This window comes from Hylobates moloch, unplaced genomic scaffold (assembly GCF_009828535.3).
Source record: "Hylobates moloch isolate HMO894 unplaced genomic scaffold, HMol_V3 SCAFFOLD_3, whole genome shotgun sequence".
Lineage (NCBI taxonomy): Eukaryota > Metazoa > Chordata > Mammalia > Primates > Hylobatidae > Hylobates > Hylobates moloch.
This window is the reverse complement of record NW_026652278.1, coordinates 138,893,485-138,916,783: the sequence shown is the minus strand read 5'-3', so window position 1 is coordinate 138,916,783 and position 23,299 is coordinate 138,893,485. Positions and strand designations below refer to the sequence as shown.

Below are 23,299 nucleotides of genomic sequence, written 5' to 3'. Positions count from 1 at the left end.
ATAAATCAGATCTAGGAAGATAAATACTTATCTTATATTGCAAAAATCCACCAGCAAACAACTTGGCAATAATACTCACAGGTTCCACAAACTCAAACTTCTTTCTTTCTTGGATTTCCTGCAGCTTACACACATACTCGAGAGACAGTTCATAGAAGTGTTGCCGGTTCTGCTCCACTTGGATATCTGCCTATGTTAAAATCACAGAGGTTAGTCAAACTGGAGATGGTGAAAAGTGAAACCCTACATCAGAGGTCATCACACTGTGGTCCACGAGCCAAAATACAGTGTGCTGCCTGATTTTGTAAATAAAGTATTGCAACACAGGCACGACCATTCATTTATTTATTGTCTGTGGCTACTTTCCTGCTGCAACAGCAGAATTGAGCAGGTGCAACAGGAACTTTATGGTCCACAAAAGTCTAAAATATTTACTATCAGTTTCTTTGCAGAAAAAGCTTGTGACTCCTACTCTATATGTTGAGGTTGACCCCCAAGAACTGAAGATCAAAGGGGCTTCTCTTTGTGAAAAACTCCCCCAACCACAACTGATGCCCCAAGGCTGAACCACATGCAATCACAATCAACAAACATTTCGATGAACAAATCCTCTAAGAATAAAGTCTGCTTGAGAAAGGGCCCAGCACCTCAGCGCTCAGGGAGGGATGGCGGCAGGTGAGAAGGAGCCAGCCATGGCAGCATCTCAAGAACCCGGCTCTCAAAGGCGGGCCAGGGCTGGATGCCCATCTGCGGCCCTCACAACGTCTGATCCCCTGGGAGAGAAGGGGGCACCAGCTGGTCAGGATGCTATTCCAAAAAAAGCTTCCAGCTTAGCTTGCCTAACTAGAAAGGAACTGGGAGAAGAGCATGACTCCACAGAGAATAGTGGAGAGAGAGCTCATGTCCAAGAAACCATTCTTACTAGGTATCATGTGATATTTTTCCTAACTTAGCTAATTTTACTCTTAAAAATATTTATCTGGGCATTTCTCCAGAGAGGATATACAAAAGGCCAATAAGCACATGAAAAGACACTCAACATCGCTCATCATTAGGATGCAAATCAAACTCACAAGGAGATGCCACCTCACACTCACTAGGGTGGCTACAACCAAAAAAGAAAAGTAGTGGTGTTCGTGAGGATGTCAAGAAACTGAAACCCTTGTGCATCATTAGTAGGAATGCAAGATGGTACAAGCACTGTGAAAAATAGTGCTTTAAGTAAAATAATATTGAAATATAACGTGTTACTAAGCTAACATTAAAATTTCTACCTAACACTCCTCAAAATCATATTTTTGTGCCTTCATTAACCAGAATTAAACAGTTCAGCCACCAGCAGTTAACAGGCACAACTCCCAGCAAAAAATTAATTTTTCCCTCAAATGAAAAATAGTATTACCACATGACCCAGCAATTCTACAGCTGGGCATATACCCAAAAGAACTGAAAGCAGAGACTCAAACAGATATGTGTACAACCCTGTTCACAGCAGCAGGGGGCAAAGTGACCCCAATGCCCATGGATGGATGGATGGATGGATGGATGGATGGATGGATGGATGGATGGATGGGTAAATAAAATGTAGCCAATCCATATGTATAACGGAATATTACTCAGCCTTAGACAGGAAGGAAATTCTGATACATGCTACAACATGGATGAACCTTGAGGACATCAGGCTAAGTGAAATAAACTAGTCACAAAGGGACAGATACTATATGATCCCACTCATATGAGACACCTAGAGTAGTTAAATTCATAGAAACTGAAAGCAGAATGACGGCTGCCAGGGGCTGGAACAGGGGAGAATGGAGAGTTACTGTTAACAGAGCTGCAGTCTGGGAAGATTTTTTAAAAAGCCCTGGAGATGCATGGTGGTGACAGTTGCAAAACAACGTGAATGTACTTAATACCACTGAGCCATAGACTTTAAAATAAAATCATAAATTTTATTGAAATTTTATTCACGTTTTATAACCAAAAATGTGTTGTTTTTGAAAAGCATTTAACACATTTGACACACATTTCAAAATGTAATAAAAAACATTTCAGCAAATACTTTTATATTACTAAGCTAAAATGAGAATTTCTACCTAACACTCCTCCAAATCATATTTTTGTGCCTCCAATAACCAGAGTTCGATAGTTCAGCCATCAGCAGTTAGTTGGCACATCTCCCAGCAAAAAAACTGTAATTTTGTTGACTATTTAATAAAGCCATAAGAAGGGTGGTTTCCTCATTTGTTATTACTGCAAAGGCTCTTGAAGAAATTTATACCAGCATCAGATTTATCAATTTGATTTTATCTTTTAGCAAATTCTCTCTCCTGGTTGTTCTTGCTACTGTAATTACCCTTGCATTACCAGTCAACCTCTATCACCAACCCCTTAATGTTCTGAAAATCCAGAACTGTTGTGCCACATGCTCTGTGATTAAATCGCCAGAATCCCTGGGATCACTGGCAATGATGGCAGCAGCAGCCAGTCCGGAGCAGCTGCCGTGAGGACACCAGCTGCAGAGGGCCAAGTGCAGCCAGGGCTGCGCACTCCATGGTGCCCGCGGGGGCCAGAAACAGGCAGGAGCCCTAACTTCTACAGAGTTATCAGGGCAGGAGCCCCATATTCCCAGACACAGCTGCAGCCTCGCAGCCACAGCTCTGGACCAGGGCATCTCTGTGCTCTTGGAGGCCGGCGAAGGCCCACTGCCCCGCCAGCAGGCTCAAGTGCCTGCTCCTGCTCCCTGGCCTCTCCCCGCTCCCGGCGCCTGATCCAGTGTGGAGCAAAGTTGTAGCCAAGCCCAGGTACTGTTGCCACCCGGCCGGGTATGCGTGCACACAGGGTGGTGCTGACATGCCGGCGCCCCTGGCACCCCAACCTCCAGCTCGGCCCCCTCTGGACTTTGGATGCCAACAAGCACAGGAGGGAGGCCAGGGGGCTGAGAGCAGCTCCACAGGGGCCTGCAGGCACCTCTTGGCACAAATACCTTGGGCGCCGTGGATGACATGTTGACAGCTGTGGGAGACAGGTTCCTAGGTGGGAAGGGACAGGTCCCTGGTGAAACCCCACCTTCAAGCCAGGGACGGCCTGAAGCCCGGGAGCCTCTGGGCTGCCAGTTCTGGGTTGAGTCTGCAGCCGGGGATGAAAACTTACGGTGCTTTTTCCAGGCCCACTCATGGCTGTGCATGGACCAATCAGCACACTTCCTCCCTTCTGAGCCCAGAAAAACTCTGGACTCAGCCAGACTCAGAAAGACATGGGGACTACCAGCTGTTGGAAGGAGCAACCCCCTGGGGGTCTCCTCCACTAGTCAGGATGACCTACCTGTGGAAAGGAGCTATGCACTACAGGTCTCCTCTCCACTGAGAGCCGGACACTCATTACGTCGACCTGCCTGCAGAAAAGGGCTACTCACTTCAGGTCTCCTGAGAACTGTTCTGTTGCTCAATGAAGTTCCCCTGTACCTCGCTCACCCTCCAGTTGTCTGCATACCTCATTCCTCTTGGATGTGGGACAAGAACTTGGGACCCAAGGAATGGCCAGACTGAAAGAGCTGTAACACAAACAGGAGTGATCCTCCCTCTCCCCCTGCTCACTACATTGTGGGCAATGAGGAGAGAAGAGCTGCGGCCTCTTCAGGGAGCCCAGACCTAGGGGCTCCCTAAGCCAGGGCTGTGACATCCTCTTTGGGGCTCTGCAGTTCCTGGTATCTTCAAGTTTCTGGGAGCCACCGTGTTCCCGGCGCCCACAATGGAAGCAAACTGCAGTATGCCTGGTCCAGCCACAGTCTTTCACGGAGCCAATGCCCGTGCCTGGAGCTGCCTGCCCCACCACAGTCAGCATGCCTGGCTGTGCAGTGACCAGAGGACCCTGAACTCACTCATGAACTCCCCGCCACTCCGTGCCTGGCTCGCCCTTGGCAGGCATGAGATCCAGGCCAGTAGCACAAGCCGAGTGCAGCCTGCCAGGAAGAGCAGGCAGAACAAGCCCAGCGGGCCAGAGCAAAACTCGGGCAAAGCCATCACCAGCCACAGAGGTTTCTGGCTGGAAAAGCGACATCCTAAAAATCCCGTGACAACAGCCCTCACTTACAAGAATGCCATGGACGTCCAAGTTGTAACTAGGGTCATAAAATGATTTCCTTCGGCCTGACCAAATCTAAAAGGCAATCACTATACGTTTTACTACTCCAAGCAAATCACTAGTTTTTAACAAATACACAATTTCAATTTGATTATCAACTAATTTCTAGCCATTCCTGCTGTAAATATATGTAAGAAAGTAGACAAGTCTCACATAAAGTTATTCAGGGAATCTGCTTCTCAAGTAGATTATTATTATACTGAAATATCATTTGGCTACTTGGGGAGAAAAAATAGACTTCAAAAATAAACAGAAATGGAATTTTCTCAAATATCCAATGCTTGTTACAGTACAACTATTAAGTAGAATGTAGGGGTGTGGATGGAGTTAGAAGCTATTATGCCCAATAAACATAGAGGTATAGCAGCAAGGCCTCAGAGAACTGCCAAAATAGCCAGCATGGTGTATGCCACAATTTTCTCCTGGGTTTTTTTTTTTTTTTTTTTGAGACAGTGCTGTCGCCCAGGCTGGAGTGCAGTGGCCCGATCTCGGCTCACTGCAAGCTCCACCTCCTGGGTTCACGTCATTCTCCTGCCTCAGCCTCCAGAGTAGCTGGGACTACAGGCACCCGCTACCACACCCTGCTAATTTTTTGTATTTTTAGTAGAGACGGGGTTTCACCATGTTAGCCAGGATGGTCTCGATCTCTTGATCTCGTGATCCACCCGCCTCGGCCTCCCACAGTGCTGGGATTACAGGCGTTAGTCACGCGCCCAGCCTTCTCCTGTTATTTTCAATTCAAACAAGAGAGAATGAATTATGTACGTTTCTAAGCCTTTGTTCAGTATCATTCTCTGCAACTCTTATTAATCTCTTGAGCATCTCAATTCACTGAAAATTAGCATTACATTAACCACTGCCAAAAGTAATGAATATCCAAACCTAACATTTTCCCCTTTAAAAATCATTTCCCCTATTAAGGGCTTCACACTTAAAATAGAAGGCTGTTTCAGTGAGAGCATGTAAGTTTGTAAAAAGCAAACAGAGCAAGATAAAAAAGTGTATGTAATTTAAATGACACAAATTATTCATCGTTAGGATCTCTTCATGTTTCTGGAGGTTAATTATCCTTGGGACTGATAAATTGCTGGAGCCCCAGCTCACTGTTCAAGCATCTCCGCACTAGTTCATTCAACAAATATACATTAAGAACCTACTCCCTAACAGGTACTATTCTAGGCACTGAAGATAGAACACTGAATAAGACAATGTTGTTGCCTTCAAGAAGCTTACATTCTAGTAGAAGAAGCCACATAACACAAACGCACAGTTTGTCAAAAGGTTTCAAGACTATGAAAAAAATAGGCTGGGCCCTGTGGCTCATGCCTGTAATCCCAGCACTTTGGGAGGCCAAGGTGGGTGGATCGCCTGAGGTCAGGAGTTCAAGAGCAGCCTGGCCAACACAATGAAACCCCAGTCTCTACTAAAAATACAAAAAATTAGCTGGGCGTGGTAGTGGGCGCCTGTAATCCCAGCTACACAGGAGACGGAGGCAGGAAAATCGCTTGAACCCGGAAGGTGGAGGTTGCAGTGAGCCAAGATCTCACCATTGCACTCCAGCCTGGACAACAAGAGCAAAACTCCATCTCAAAAAAAAAAGAAATGTGAAAAAAATATAAAGCAGAGTAAAGGGGACATTCTAAATAAGAAGGTCAGGAAAAACTTTTAATAAACCGACCTCTGAGTGGAGAGTATTTGGAAGAGTAATTGAAGGTTCGAGACACATGGAACCCTGTTGAAAACATACCAGGCAGAAGGAAAACAAATACACCGGCCCTGAGTATATACTATGCTGACCCCAGCTGGGTTGGGTGCAGAACATATAGGATCTTGTGGGCCCTGGGGCCTCTGGAGAAGCCATTAGGAGGGTTTGGAGCAGAACGAGTCGTGAGAAGTGGACACACTCTGATTATATTCTGGAACTAAAGATGACATACTGATGGACTAGATGGGGAGTGTAAGAGAAGGGGCCAAGGTGACTCCAAAGACGTTGCCTAAGTAAAGTTTAAAATGAGATACCTAATGAGAAAGTGAAGTGGATTTGGAAATTTCCTTGGGGAATGAAGATCTTTTTTAGGATACCTGAAAATGGAGGTGAGAGCAAACACAAGTAGAGAACTGCTAGCATAAAGGAGGCCTGTAAAAGCTGCAGCTGTCATCTCAAAATTGACAGAGGGCAGGAGATGAGGGAGCACACAATCTGCAACAAGGAGAGAACAGAGCCCTACCCAAAGTACTGCAGTAAGGACGAAGTGGTGTAAAAGCTCCTTTCTCTTTTATGAACTGTCAAGTGCCATTCAAATGTCAGTAAAAGGTATCAGAGACACAAAAGAAAAGTCACATGTGGATAATGTCAAACAAACCATACACACACAGAGTATGTAACTAAACAGCTGACATTTAAATATAATCTTAATACTGTGTCATTTTGATAATACTTCAATAAGTGTTTATGACAGTAGTACATAATGTCCAGATTCCTTATGTGTTAAAAAACAAGGAAAAAAATATACAATTTTGTGGGATGAGACAAAATCCTAACAATGGCAAACAGCATTATTTGTAATAAAAGCATTATGTTTTGAATTGTAAACAACTGAGTTTCCATCCAAGTGTGTGAGTGAGAGAAACAAATGGCAGGGGATTTAGAAGTAAACAAAGAGAAAATGAAAAATAAAATATAAATTCCTTCCTGCTTACATATGGCTGCCTCCAAAATAAATGAGTCTATTAATACAAGTAAAACAGATGCTCTCTTTCCAACAAAGCTGAACCTCCTGAATTCTCAGCATTAAATAAGATTAACGCTGCCTTCACATAAACGCATAATGGTATATGAGCTTATTAAATTCAATTCATTTCTTCAAGAACTCCCGAAAGCCAATTAATTGATCTATTCCTGCAAATAATATATCTGTTCTTCACTAATGCTGGTTTAAAGTTATGTTCCTGTAAAATAATACTCAGAAACAAAAATTTTACTACTATGAATCCATACCTCATTAATTACTATAAGATGTATTCATTGTTTTGTCTTGTTTCACAAGGACTTTTTCTTAATTTATGACAATACCTGTTCACTTTTTGTTATCTCTATATAATGCCAGATGAAAAGTTATCAGAAGTAAAGCACATTTTTAAAAGACATGTATTGCTTGTCAAATTTTGAAAACTTAACAGAAAAATAAAAAATTATACCTCTTGTAAATGTGAGTCTTTCTTTTTTGCTGATAAATTCAAATGTTTATCAATTAGACTATAATTCTTTTCTGTCTCTTTGTCAAACTTCTTTTTTTCTTCCTACAAATAAAAAAAAACTATGATTAAACAGAAACAAAAGGATACACATGGTTAATCCACTGGGAAGCTTAAATTATGAAAAATATCTGAAAATAAAACAAAGCACCACTCTGAATGTGATAAAGCTATCTAAAAAAACATATCTGTACCAAGCCTACTGCTTAATCATCAAGACAGCATTAGGATAGAAGAGACACTTTTATTTCTTCCTTTAATGGACTTTTTTCCAAGCCTGTGTTATTTTTCAGTTCTTCATACTTAGCAGTGTTAAGAATTAATTCCATGTCGCTCGCCCCTCACCAACTGAATGAAACAGAATACATAAGAAAAATAACATAAAGCTTAAAAAAGCAAACTTGCTCCAGATTTTGGCAAAGACGTGGAATTCGTTTAAAATGGAATAACAGGCCAGTGGCTCACACCTGTAATCTCAGCACTTTGGGAGGCCAAGGCGGGCGGATCACCTGAGGTCAGGAGTTCGAGACCAGCCAGCTATCGTGGTGAAATCCCGTCTCTACTAAAAATACAAAAATTAGCAGGGTGTGGTGGCACACACCTGTAATCCCAGCTACTCAGGAGGCTGAGGCGCGAGAATCACTTGAACCCCAGAGGTGGAGGTTGCAGTGAGTCGAGATCACACCGCTGCACTCCAGCCTGGGCAACAGGGTGAGACTCTGTCTCAATCAATCAATACGTTTTACTCCAGATTTTCAAAAAATCATAATACGTAATCGGAGTTGGAAATAAAACTTCTTGGGAAAGATCTTCCCTAATGGTCCAGTACGAATACAGGTTAAGTATCCCTTCTCTGAAATGCTTAGAACCAGAAGTGGTAGAGATTTTTGGATATTTTTCAATTTTGGAATATTTGTGTATACAAAGAGAGGTATCTTGGGTACGGGGCCTAAGTGTAAACGTGAAATTCACTTCTGTTTTGTATACACCTATCACACATAGCCTAAAGGTAATTTTATACAATATTTTTAATAATTTTGTACATGAAACAAAGCTTATGTACACTGAACCATCAGAGAGCAAGAGGCCAGGTATGGAATTTTCCACTTGTAGTGTCATTTCAAATTTTGGAGCATATCGGATTTCAGATTCAGGATGAACAACCTGTATAGCAATAAGATTCTCTGACCAGAAATGTCATCTACTTTCCCAAACCTTTCCAGTGATTTCTGTAACGCTATTTAAAATAGGTATCAATAGGTCAACAGGGCCTAAAATAATGTTGACATACCAGTACTCACCCTTTGGTTAACATCACAAACATTTCTTAGATACTGTCTAGAATTAGGACATACTTGCATTCCTTTTGCTATAGAAGCTTTTTGAGAAAATAAGTACACACATTCATAAATGCAGAGAAGACGGGCTGTCTCCCCTAAAGCTGCAGCCAACTTGATAGATTTTTAATAAACATTCTTGAGTATCAGTGAGAGCACACCGTGTCCTCATGCTGGCAAAATGTTCCATTAATTTCAAATTCTCCCTAACTCTCCACCCCTCCTAAAAAAAGGAACATTCTCTTCCCTAATTTTCCAACTTGTATTTTCCAAAGCAAAAATAATGAACTATTCCAGCCTTTTCTGGTATGATTTCTTTCCTGTTAGGCAAAGAGATTAAACAAAGCATGTTAATTCTCTACTTCTTTTATTTATCTTTTTTCACCACATGGGACCACACGCTGTTCTTCTGGAAACCCAGGACAGTATGTCCCCTGTCAGGTCATCTAAAAGCCCTCAATTAATTCCCCCATAATGATGGAGGAGGAGAGACTCAGGAACTGAGGTTTCTTCCCTTTTCTACTCCAAGGTTAATTACCAACTAGCTGCATAACTTTAAAAAAAACAAAAAACAAAAAACCATCCGACAATACAGAACCTAAGTTTTCTTACCAAAAAGATCAGCGACTTTTCTTTAACTGCCTCATAGATCCAGACCTAAAATTCTGTGATCCTATGGTTCACCCATGTGTAGAAATGGAACCAAAAAACAGCAGAAGTTTTATTTTAACCTCTTTTACTTAATAGTCACTCTTTTGTTGATAGAGAGGACCAGAGGACTTTATTTTTCTTTATGCTCTAGGTTTTTTTTTTAATTTACAACTAAGTCCAAGGTATTGATATTACATGGTTACTCTCTTTTCTGCTTTTCATTATGCTCTTCCACTATTTTAACAACAGAAAATAAACTGAAACAAACAGATACCCATTACCTAAAAATGTCCACTATTTTAAAAAGTTGATGTTGTGAAGTACACACTGAATTAGGTGTCAGAAGATCCAAGCTGCAGTCCTAGCCACTCATTACTCTGTGACTCTGTAACAAGGTCACAAACATTCTCTGAGCATCTGTTTCTCAGATTTAAACAAAAGACAAATGAAGTCAGGCCCCTGCATTTGCCCACAAGACTGCTGCAAAGCAAGGTCACATAGTAAGAAGCACTATCACTGCAGACTAGTACTTACCAGGAACATGGAAAACATTTTTACCACCTTATTTGATTTAATCTGAATCACAGAAAGGGGTCGACGAAGGGGTGACGCTTTAATCAGCAGTCAAAACACCCAGCACACTCAGCAATAGAAGGCTATGAAAATCAACATGTGGGTAAAGTTGGGAATGAAACAAAAAGGAGACATCAAGCCTTTATGAAGAAAGAATTTAGCCAAGAAACAACAATAACAACATCACACCCACTAAGCTTAGAATAGAAATATCTTCGTCCATATATGGTATGGTACTATACAAATGCTGCTGTGTTTTGGTTTTGAATCTTAAAACGCAGGTAATTATTTCTTCCTGCATTTGTTCTTAATGTCATTATAGAGTATTATTGTTTCTTTGTGCTCATATGATTTCTTGTGCTGAAATGATACAAATTTCAAAGGAAACTATTCAAGTAGCATTCAGTAAAGAATGGAGCTTTTTTTTCCCCCAACACTGCATTACAGAAAAAAATATATAAATGTAACAGCATAATCCAAAAAGTTCCAACAAGGATCAAGTTAAATACAATATGAAAACTTTTCTTATAAATCAGACATTACAAAAACTGAAATGAGTCTGGGCCAGGCAGTAATCTAATGAGTGAAACAGGCTGGGAGAGAAATGCAATCAGGAGTGGTAGGCAATGAAAACCAGATAGTCCTCGTCTACTCCAGAGACGAAGGCAGCCATTACTCAGTGCCAGAACATTTTTGCCTCGTGAGAACACAGGCCCAGTATGTTAGCCATGTCTTCTGATTTCTCTGGAACTGCTGAAAAATCCAATGATTTTTATGGTGGCAACACACTTTTTTTTTTTATTGTAACAACATGAGGAAGCCAAACAAAATTTATAAGTTGAATATGGTAGAAGTCAGCTTTCTAATCTGTTATAAAATTGCACATGCAAAACTTTTTTTAAAAGTAGAGCTACTACTTACAACAGCATTTTGGGCCAAAAAAAGACATACATTATATAAACGGCAGAAGAGAAGAACCTAAGAACCCCAATTCAAATAACCGGATCTTTTGAATACCATTAGAGGTAAAAACTATATAAATTTGTCATTACAAATCACTGGGTTAAAAAAAAGGAAGAGACGATTCAACCATTGGTGCTGGCATGACTGTTTAACTACTGGGAAGCAGAAAGAGAACCTTATCTCACATCAAAATTAATTCCAGATGGATTGAAAGAGTCACAAGTAAACAACGAAGCCATAGAGAATATTTTCAACAAATCTCAGAATAGAGAAGGATCTTCTAAGCAAAAAAGAAATGGCAGAAGCTATAAGAACTTGTAAATATCAAAAAAAAAAACATAATAAGCAAAGGGCACACAGCAAAGGGGGGAGGATTACAACCAATATGTAAGAACGTAGGGAAACATTCATAACACAAAATATATTTTTCATTAAGCAGTTTTTTGCAAAAAAAACACAATAATGCTTCCACTGAAAAATGGATAAAGAACACAAAGAATTCATAAAAGTTTAAACATAACTGTGAATCGCCCATTTTTCTATAGGGTACTAGATTATTTTGCTTTAGAAGAGGAAAGAATTTGTTACTAGATGACTTTTTTTGAATTTTCTGTATTTTCCAATTGTTTAGGATGAGGAGATGGAAAAGGCTTATTTTCAAACTATAAAATTAAATAATGTTTACTGTTGGACTCGTCTAGAGAAGAACTTAAATATGGCAGGTCCTTGAATAGCATCGTTTCATTATAACATTAACAAGGGAAAAATAAAAACCGATTCATGGCCAGGGCCACTGTCCGTGTGGAGTCTGCACGTTCTCCCGTGCCTGTGTGGGTTCTCTCTGGGTATCTACTATTTCCTCCCACATCTCTTAGGTCAGTTCACCAGCATGTCTCAATAGTACTGTGTGAGTGAGTGTGGGATCATGCCCTGTCCAAGGCTGGTGTTCACCTTGCACTCTGAGCTGCTGAGATGGGCTCCAGGCACCTGCGACCCTGAACAGGAGTGAGTAAATGATTACCTTGTTTGCATTAATCTTTCTTAAATGTATGTATAGCTCACATTTATTTCAATATTTAATATTAAAAGTGTTGTGGTCTTGAGAAGTTTGGTGATGTTGAGGTCAGGAGTTTGAGACCAGCCTGACCAACATGGTGAAACCCGCCATCTCTACTAAAAATACAAAATTAGCCTGGCGTGGTGGCGCATGTCTGTAATTCCAGCTACTTGGGAGGCTAAGGCATGAGAATCACTTGAACTTGGGAGGCAGAGATTGTAGTGGGCCGAGATCACACCATTCTACTCCAGCCTGGGTTACAAGGGCGAAACTCCACTCCGTTTAAAAAAAAAAAAAGTTTGGTGATGTTTCTGAGACCAGACATATGACATAAAAACTTTTGTTTACATCAATCGGCCCATGGTAAAACTGGCTTCCTTATGAATTGCTTTGCTTCAATTCAGTTTCCAAGAACCTACTGATAATGTTAAGTGAGGAGTCCTCACTCCAGCGGGGAGAAGGCGCACCCTCCCTTAACTCCCACGCCAAGTGTCACTCGTTCCTACTTGACACTTCATTTGCCCTGTCCTACCCCAACCCACCCCTTTAAGCTCCTCTAGCCTCTCTAAAGAGACGAGAATTCAGCTCCATTCTCACAGAACAGAGCACTTGAGTCCAGACCCAGAAGGGTGCCCGGCAGACACCTGTCAGAGCAGAAGTGAACGGCCAGCACAGGAGTGCAGAGCAGCACCAATGCTGGCAAAGTGCCACCTCGGTTCCTCAACGGTGGCTCCAGAGTCACTAATCCAGTGCCTTAGCACTATTTGTCCATAAAGGTCATAAGCCACATGCTATGGCTTGTCACCCCTAAGCCCAGAATGCAGAGAATGGACAAAAAGCTAAGCAATTCCTGTTTGGCAATGTGACGGGGAGCAAGCCATGAATGGGATAATAAAATTACTCTATGGATACCAGGCCCCAAACTAGACACTTCAGGTACATTATCAAATTCACTTAATTCTCACAATAACCTCCTGAGACAAGTGTCGTAAGTCTCATTTTATAGACCAGGAAACTGGGACTTAGAGGCCTTAAGTCACTTGCCCCAAATCACATGGCTAATTAAGGCACCGAAAGAGGATTCAAACCAGGAAGAATTAAATCTTTCTGAAAGACTTTCTGGTGCTCCAAAGATGAGATGATAGAGTACATCCCAGGGCACCTATGCTTACCGCTATTACAGCACTTTTCACAATATATTTTTATTGCTTTTTTATTTGACAGTCTCGCAAAAAGTTGCTAACTTCCTGAAGACTGGCCAGTGTTGTAATTCCTAGTTGTATCTCAGGGCCTCTAATACTATGCCGTATGATAGGCACTAGTGTGTTTTATTACTGAATGAAAGAAATGTAATTAAACTAAATCAATATTGTTTCTTCTCTGTTAAATATAATGTAATATGAGAAATTATACAGACAGGTTTACGTTTTACTCAGTTTTGTAGTAATTTACAGAATCTTTGGAAGTCTGTATTTAAAATGTATTCATTAGGCTGGGCACAGTGGCTCAAGCCTGTAATCCCAGAACTTTGGAAGGCCGAGGCAGAGGGATCACTTGAGCCCAGGAGTTCAAGACCAGCCTGGGCAACATAGAGAGACCCTGTCCCTACAAAAGTAATTTTAAAATTAGCCATGCATGGTGGCAGGCACCTGTAGACCTGGCTGCTCAGATCATCTGACCTAGGAGTTCAAGACTACAGCCCAGCCTGCTGGACAACAGAATGAAATCCTGTCTTTTAAAAAAAAAAAATTATTAGCCATAGTCTTGGAAAGAAACTTGGAGTAGAGGTCTGGTAATGAGCTTAGGTGATAAGTCATAATTTGTGATATGAACATCTATTAAGTTTTCTGCCTAAAATTATTCTTCTCTTGGATAAATGGATAAAATTATAATTGGCTCTTTCCAAGACAGCATCTGAATAGATTCTATTCTCAATCCAGTTAGTTGCATCCACTTGACATCGTGTGCTGCTGCTTGCCCAAACTCACATTTTCATTACTTGGTCAAATGTCCAAAAAAGCAATTTATCCCACATTAACTCTTACCATGTTCTGGTATTTCTCGGGGTTTTTGCTCAACGTACTTGGCCCCTAAGTTGTTCAGGATCTGTACTGGTTCCTGTAGCTACCCACAAAGTCCTGTGGGACATTTGGCAATAAGTGCCAAGCTCAAGAAGGGTGAAGGAGCTTCAAAAGAAAACAAGAACTCAGCTAGGCCTTGGAGAAACTCTTGATGTGATGCATCAGGGAACAACCTGTGTCCTGTTGTGTCCAGAATTGGTTCCTTCTGGTGGGTTCTTGGGCTCACTGAACTCAAGAATGAAGCCGCGGACCCTAGCAGTGAGTGTTACAGTTCTTAAAGATGGTGTGTCCGGAGTTTGTCCCTTCAGATGTTCAGATGTGTCCAGAGTTTCTTCCTTCTGGTGGGTTCATGGTCTTGCTGACTTAGGAGTGAAGCTGCAGACCTTCGCAGTGAGTGTTACAGCTCTTAAAGGTGGCACGTCCAGAGTTGTTTGTTCCTCCCGGTGGGTTTGTGGTCTCGCTGGCTTCAGGATTGAAGCCGCAGACCTTCGCGGTGAGTGTTAAAGCTCTTAAAGGTGGCGCACACGGAGTTGTCTGTTCCTCCCGGTGGGTTCATGGTCTCGCTGGCTTCAGGATTGAAGCCGCAGACCTTCGTGATGAGTGTTACAGCTCATAAAGGTAGCGTGGACCCAAAGAGTGAGCAGCAGCCAGATTTATTGCGATGAGCTAAAGAACAAATCTACCAGAGCATGGAAGGGGCCCAAGGTTGCCCCTGCTGGCGCGGATGGCCAGCTTTTATTCCCTTATTTGGCCCCACCCACATCCTGCTGATTGGTTCATTTTACAGAGCGCGGATGAATCCATTTTACAGAGTGCTGATTGGTCCATTTTTACAGAGTGTTGATTGGTGCATTTACAAAAACCTTTAGCTAGACAAAGAACGCTGACTGATGCATTTTTACAGATGCTGATTGGTGCATTTACAAACCTTTAGCTAGACACAGAGTGCTGGTTGGTGTGTTTTTATGGAGTGCTGATTGGTGCATTTACAAACCTTTGGCTAGATGTAGAGCGCTGATTGGCGCGTTTACAATCCTTTAGCTAGACAGAAAAGTTCTCCAAGTCCCCACCCGACCCAGAAGCCCAGCCGGCTTCACCTCTCACTGTGATGGCAAAAGGGCTTTTTGAACAAAAGCTAGAACCTAGCAAGCACATAAGAAAATGCAGCAGAACCTATAAAATGGAGGGATACATCCAAACCAAACAGGGCTCAAGGAGAGCATATCCAAATATAAGCAAAACAGTAGACAATACCTGGGGGCTTTTCAAAATCCAATTTACAAAAACCACCTAGACACTTAGAATACGCTTAAACCGTAGTTAAACATGGAACTGGGCTTCTGGAAACTGGAGAAGGTAAAAGCACAGGGAACTGAAAGAGCTTCAGGCAAGGGCTACAACATTACCAGATGGGAAACAGGAGACGGGGAAAGATCAAAATGTTGACCCCCATATCTAAAAATTCTGATGTGGTCAACTTTTAACGACTTTTTTCTTAAATCCCCATGTGAAAACTGTTTTATGCTGTTTACAAAAAGCTCTTTAACCTAAGAAAGTAAAGTCTTTTTGAAGTATCCCATGTAAGCAGATTTAATCAGAGGAACAAGACTGTGTGCTTGCCAAAATATGACTGAATGTTTAGGCAGCACAGATGCGGAAAGTAATTCAAATACCCAAACTTAAACCCTTTCCTGTTTCTTCTAGAATTATCAGTTGGATAGGCTGTTTATTAGATACTTTATGTATTAAGGCAGGGTAGGGGCTGGTAGAGAATGTAAAAAAAAAAAAAAAAAAACACAGTCTTTTAAAGATTTAACAACCTAATGGAAAGGACAGATATTTACATAGTTTACATATCGTTACAGAACACAGACAACCACCTTTCTCTACTGTTTATTATGGTATACAAAACTAGCAGGAAAAAGGGCTTCTCCCTATGACCTACAATGACAGGCTCTTCACAGGTGACATCCATAGGTACAATAGTCAACACACATACTGTACTGAGAAAGGCTGCACATAACATAAACTCTTTCTAAACGTGAAGCCAGAAGAACAGGGAGGGATACAGAAATAGGACTTCAGGAAAGAATTTGGTCATTAAATAGCTCAAAGCACAGAATAAACTATTGTAACCATTTCTTCTTTTAAAAGGATTACTTATTGTGCAAGTTGCTTTGCAGGATATACTCTAAACAAATGTTAACATCAGAAGCTGGAAAGTTTAGGGGGGAAAATGAGTCAATAGAAGATTCAAGGTCAGACATTTCTAAATTCCAGTAGAATAGATGGCAAGTAAAAGTAAACATGTTCACTCGCACTCAATTTTCATTTCCCTAATATACCTTCACACATATAGCACCACCCAATTCAAAGGAGAAAAATAAGAAATGGATGTTGTTTACATGGAATACCTGCCAATGAAATGTTAAAAGAGAATGAACCAAAATGCAACAAGCTTTAAAAGAGCTTAAAGAGACACAATCAAAACAAAATCATAAAACTATAAAACAGTAGTCAGATCCCCCAAGTCCTTCATTTTACAGATAAGAAACTAAAGCCAATTACTTAGTCAAGGTCGCAGAAGTGAAAGCTGACCTCCAATCTCCTGCTGCAAAGCCAGAGGGGACAACCCAGCTGCCTGAGCATGGCAAACAATCCAAGGAAGGAGCTTGATGTGGTGCCCCCAATGATCTCCCACTGTTCACAGGGTCTGAGCCTCAATTCGTAGCCCTTCATTAAAAACTGTAATACGGTATGCCAAAAAGAAATGTCTAATATTTTCACAAGTCACTTAAATGAGAATTCATTCCATAAACAGCAATTACAGAGCTGGAACTCCTTGGGTTCATCTGTGTGGTTAAGCTACTGAGGCCATAGTGTTTATTTCCACCAAGGGATTTTAGTCATTTCTTTTAGGAAGAGAAAAAAAACCTCACATCCCCAGCCATGTTGGGGGAAAAAATACAAACATAAAAACTCCCTTCCCTACCTAAAATTGATGTTAATTCCCCTCTCCTTGGGCCAAGCCAAAAATGGTCAACAGCATGCAAATGTTACTTTTTCTTTCTCAAGTACATACACAAAATTCAGGAAAGACTGGTGGAAATTATTTCTCTGGGGTAATTTCAAAGCTCAGATTACACACTTTAAATAAGTTGCTAAATATATCTCAGGTTCCTTGTGGCAAAACCACTGCATTATTCCTGGAAATCATGGTTAAATCCCAGATCCTTAAGTACAGAGTCTGTGGTTCACTCACCTTTGAATCCCCAGCACAATACTATACAACACACAATATAATGCACAATACCATAACAATACTGGCACATAATAGAGGCTCAACAAATTTTTGTTAAATTGAAGGAAATTACATCCCAATAACTTAATAGTCTCTTCCTAGTTTCAATGGCATCGCAGTGTGGTAGTGTCTATAATCTTAAACCCTACTGTAATGCTACACTCCTCCATAAAACTGAGGTGTGCACAGAAATAACTACACTCCCCCCAGTGATAAGCTCCTTCTATTTAGAGCAAATGTGTTGTTTGGTTACAGGTATTTTTAAAACTCTACATGGAAAGGTGTAGCCCAAGAAGATTACTAGAGGTTTTACTACCTTGTCCAGGTGTTTTTGTTTTGTTTTCAATTCCATAACCCCCAAAGGGGGAAAAGCACATTTCAAACATAAAACAACAGATGGTTTGCTCCGGCATCTCCTTCAAAGCTGCCAAATGTGAATAAAGTGTACCACGAAGCAGTAGAGGCATCTACGTTTTCTGTTTATGAGTGTATTCAAATTAGACACAAACCTTTACAGCTCCAAGTTGCTCTTTTCTGAATTTTTCCAAGGGTTTAATCAGGGTTTCGGTTACACTTAATGCCTAGAGAACAAGAGTGATAACAAAAGAGCACAGCATTAGGTTTCCAAAGAGGAAAAAATTAGTATTTCATTTCCCTCTTCCACCCCACCCAGAAAGAAAATGAAAAACGTATTTAACGGCTTTATCTCACTCTGCCAATGCAACAATTAAATCACTTCTCAACTTATTAAAGCACTAGAACTCCATAAATATTTTCAGGGAAGAGGAGGTGGGCAGATTGCCAGTGAAATGTACAACACAGCCCCAACTCTCTTCCACGAAACAGCAAGAGGGCTGTCTGTAAACAACAAAGGCGTCTATCACATTCATTAACAGAACACTTCTGTTTGAGATTGTTTTTTTCCTTCCCCCTCCTTAGAAATTTAAAATTCAATTACATTCCTTTATTGATAATCAGACTACATTATGTAAAGAATTAGGACTGTAGCTACTTGTTCAAATACAACCAGTCTGCCCTTCATTACAGAAACCTCCTAAAGATTTAAGGTATATTAGCAAAGTAGAGTCACTGGAGGCTCACAAAAAAGTCAAATGCTTGGGCATGCTAGCAAACATGACATCAGGGAACCTCACATGAGAGAAGCCACATACAAACTCCAACCACAACCACATTTATTTCTTATGTTGGCTGGTTTGGGGCTTTTCATGTTCAGCCACAAAATGCTGAAAATGCAAATAAAAGAAAATATTCATCGAAAGAAAACATACTTAGTAACAATATACTGGTGAGTAGTGGCTTCTCACGCTCTGCTTCGAGGAGACCAGAAATACCCAAAATAGAAAAGAAAATCTCAAAACACTATTTAAGAAAGCGCCATCCCTCTTTTTAGAAAGGTACTCAAAAATCCAAGCTTAACATTACAGAAAAAAATAAGTGATTTGGAATAGAAAAAGATTCTTAATGTAACCAAAGGCTCCTTAGCAGTGTTTCATTATGTGAGGGTTTCTCCCAAACAGACCTTCATACTCTAAGGTAGGGAACACTCAACATAAGCGACTATGCCCACATTCAAGATGCTCAGTTTCAACTTTCTACCCCAGGCTGACCCCTGGATTCCCCTCACTCCCACCTGGATAATTTGCTGCTTGGGTGTAAAACAGCTGGGGCAACAAACCTCTAAAAGAAAGAATTACCAGCAACAAAGAAAAGGGATCATCTTTCAAAATATCATTTTATCCTCGCTACATTTTAGACCATGTGACCTACAGCAATGGCAAACCAAAGAGTCCTACGAAGCACCACCAGCCAGGAATCCTGACTCCCCAAATAATATGGAATGTCCCACATTCCATTTGCGAGTGCAGATACAAGAAGTGCTAGCATACATTTTCACGATGCATGAATTTACACACAGTGTCTCATAGATTAACTTAAGGCACACTTACATGACCACCTCTGTCATTTTTTAAGCTCCCACATCTGGATCTACCCAACTAGTGTTCCCAAATAAACCTCCATATAATATGTGTTCTGTGAAACTGGTACACTCAAGAAAGAAGTCAGCCCAGAACGAACTGCAGGGATCACAGAAGCTAACAACTGCTCAAGTTCACAGAGGATAGGAATAGGGATTCCAAGTCACATAAGTCTGGGCCCACCAAGAATAACCACCATGCAACATGGCAATAAAAGTACCAAAGAGGTGCTTCTCCAAAGTTGCCATCTTAATAAACTTTAAATATTTACCTATTTTACGAGATAAATAGCTGTTGAGCATGCAATGCCAGGTGATGGGGATACAGCTGTGAATAAAACAAGCACAGCCCCCTGCCTTCGTGGAAATTACTGTTCCGTAGAGAAGATGTAAACCAGATACGTGAACACCTAAGGAGATACATAAGCACACATTCTAGTAATTCCTTCCAATGAAGAAAAGTAGGAGTACAGTGAGGAATGCATTAGAGGAGGTCTAAGGAGAAATGTGTGCAAAGAGAACTTCTTCAAAGTAGTGGCATTTAAGCTAAAACCTAAAAGGTGAGAAGGAATCCATGGTGCAAAGGTCAAGGGAAATTGTTTCCTGCCGAGATCAGCAGAGGGAAAGGATGAAGGTGAGCAGTTTGAGCATTACAGGGAATGTCAAAAGACCAGAATGGCTGAAGCATAAGGAGCAATGAAGTGAGCCCACAGAGCTGAGTGATGGCAAGGGATCAGAGCGTCCTGGGCCTGTGGGCTCCGGGAAAGGTTAGCATTTTATTGGGGGTACAATGGAAAGCCACAGGAGGGTTTTTAAGCAGTGAATTGACACAACGATAATTAGAGCTTTTCAAGATTACTCTGGCTGCTGAGGGAGAGATGAGAGGTACAGAAAACTGGCAGACAGACTCGTTAGGAGGCTTCTAGAGTGGTACACGAAGAGATGGTGGTGGTTCAAATTAAGGCAACCAACAACAGAAGTAAAGAGAAGTAGACAGATTTGAGAGATATTTGCAGGTGGTGTCAAAGTAATGAGAGATTGACCGAATGGAAAAGGTGAAGATTTCCAGGATCCCTCCCAGATTTCTGGCATGAACAAATGAAGAGATAACAATTCTATTTATTGCCAGGCACAGACAGACAAGCATCACATGCTCTCACGTATTTGTGGGATGCAAAAATCAAAGCAATTGAACTCATGAAGATAGAGAGTAGAAGGATGGTTACCAGAAGCTGGGAAGTATAGTAGGGGGAGGTAGGGATGGTTAATGGGGACAAAAAAATAGTTTGAAAGAATGAATGATACCTAGTATTTGATAGCACAACAGAGTGACCATACTCAAAATAATTTAATTGTACATCTTAAAATAACTAAAAGAGTATAATTAGATTGTAACACAAAGGATAAATGCTTGAGCGGATGGATACCCTATTTTCCATGATGTGACTATTATACATTGCACGCCTCTATCAAAATATCTAATATACCCCATAAAAATATATACCTATTATATACTCACAAATCCTAAAAAAAAAAATAAATTTAAAAATAAAAAATAAAGGACACTATTTACTGCAACAGGGAAAATCTTGAGGGAAAGCAGCTGGGAGCACACACTAAGGGCTCATGTTAAATCCAAGATGCTGAGAAACGCCCAAGATCTTAGTAAAACGGGCTGTCAGAGACACAGGTCCACAGCCTAGAAGAGACGCTGAGGTCAGAGATACCAATTTTGTCCTCATCAGCAAGTAGATGGCATTTGAAGTCATGCAAGTAGAGAGGTAGGACGGTAGAAAAATGGAAATGTCTCAGACCAAGTACTTAGATCAGGAAACAAAAGAACAGAGGGAAACGATGGCAATGAGACTGGAGAAAGCTACCAGGGTGTTGGATAAAAGAAGAAAGGGGTTCAGGCCGGGTGCAGTGGCTCACGCCTGTAATCCCAACACTTTGGGAGGCCGAGGCAGGCGGATCACCTGAGGTCAGGAGTTCGAGACCAGTCTGACCAACATGGAGAAACCCTGTCTCTACTAAAAGTACAAAATGAGCTGGGCAGTGCCTGTAATCCCAGCTACTTGGGAGGCTGAGGTAGGAGAATTGCTTGAACCCAGGAGGCAGAGGTTGCGGTGAGCTGAGATCGTGCCACTGCACTCCAGCCTGGGCAACACAGCGAAACTCCGTCTCAAAGAAAAAGAAAAGAAAAGAAAAAAAAAAAAGGAGTTCAGCTGTGTGGGCTGCAGAGACGTTTTAAAGAAAGAATGAGAGCTCAGCAATATCCATGGCAAGGTGACAGAAAGGGCCGGGCTGGAGTTGATTTATGACTGACAGGTGAGACCATGTGGGGAACAACCCTTCCTCAAAGAATGACCAGGTGGGGCAGTAGAGAGAGAGGATGACTGCTGAAAGAGAACATGCCATAAAGTGAAGGCATGTATTCTTATAAGACAGCTGGTATTTAAGAGATGAGAGCATGTCTAAATGCCCATGTGAAGAATCCAGAAAGAATGGTTCAAAGTCTCTGACATGGGAGGAGATGGGATGCTGAGCATGCATGGAGGGTTGGCCTGTCATAGAGTCAAGATCCTTCCCTTCCCTGTGACAGAAGGAGAAAAGGGGTGGCAGTACAAATGGGTTTGTGGGCTTCATGACAAAAAGCTGAGAGTTGCTACCAAATGGCTATTTTTTCCATAAAGTACAAAACAAGGTCACTTGCAGAGAGTTTGAGCATGAGAAGTTTCACGCCCAACTAACTGAAGAATGAATGAATCATTACAAATGGGACAACACTTCTTAGAGAAACAAGAAGGCCTTTTGAGACAGGTGAAAAGGAGTTTATGAAGTTATCATCTGCCTTATTGTGGGATTTTCTCCAGCAAGGAAGGGAAAAGGTGGGTGGCTGAGTTCATCCCAGGCGAGTGTTTCTAAGAGATGTGAACGCGTCAGCACAATATGACGTGGCAGACAAAGTGCTGGCAAGCTGCGTAGAGCTACTGGGGAGCAGAGGAGGAAGGCTCCCTGGGTAAGAGAAGACTTCCTGAAGGAGATTATGCACAGCTCAGCCTGAAACAGAGGGAGGGTGTTCTCCAGGCAAAGGCCTTCCATGTGGAGAGGGGAAAACAGCAATTTCAGGGCATGGAACCTAGGCAGCTCGGTGTCACTAAAGCAAACGAGGAAATCAGAGAGGATCACAAGACAAGGCTAGAGATATCGGATGGTCTCCATTAGCCATCAGAATGGGACCCAGGAAATGCTCAGAAAGTAGATGTAGGTTATCAATAATATAGATATATGAAGGCATTTTAAAATAAGAACCCCAAAACTCCATACTCTGGAGTAAACACTGTCTTCCACCAAAAGAACCAGGCTACAAAGATTAACACAAGAGCAATTTTAGGTCATTATATTTTTCCTTCATTTGGAGAATTCAATGCAATATCCGTCTGAGCCCCAAAGGCTAACACTAGAAGTAGAAAAAGAATATAAGGGTTTCACGGCCAGGCATGGTGGCTCACACCCCATAATCCTAGTGCTTTTGGAGGCCGAGGCGGGTGGATCACTCGAGGTCAGGAGTTTGAGACCAGCTGGTCAATATGGTGAAACTCCATCTCTACTAAAAATACAACAAAATTAGCCGGGCATGGTGGCAGGCACCTGTAATCCCAGCTACTCATAAGGCTGAGGCAGGAAGAATCGCTTGAACCCAGAAGGCAGTGGTTGCAGCGAGCCAAGATCGCACCACTGCACTCTAGCAAGGGTGACAGAGCAAGACTCCGTCTTGGGGGTGACGTGGGAGGAAGAATATAAGGGTTTCTGCCTTACTGTCTTCAGACCAGTAAGCAAATTTCCAAAACAAGGATAGTAGTAGTTGTGGCAAATAACACTATATCCAACTCATTAATAAAAAAATTTTTTATTAAAAATACTTTTAAGAGCTTAAAATTA

General features: G+C 41.5%; 1 protein-coding gene across 2 annotated transcripts in view; it reads right to left on the bottom strand.

Annotated features, from left to right (window-relative positions):
* ARHGAP10 (Rho GTPase activating protein 10) overlaps nt 1-23,299 on the bottom strand; it is a 344,518-nt gene that overhangs the window by 214,108 nt on the left and 107,111 nt on the right. For both annotated transcript variants that reach the window (XR_009212922.1, XM_032148067.2), the window contains exons 4-6: nt 17,871-17,942; nt 7,342-7,443; nt 80-190 (exon numbers count right to left, since the gene is read on the bottom strand). Coding sequence is in view for 1 of the 2 variants with exons in the window: in XM_032148067.2 (XP_032003958.1) it covers nt 80-190; nt 7,342-7,443; nt 17,871-17,942 (285 nt within the window). In the remaining variant the exon portion in view is untranslated. The remainder of the gene's footprint in view (nt 1-79; nt 191-7,341; nt 7,444-17,870; nt 17,943-23,299) is intronic.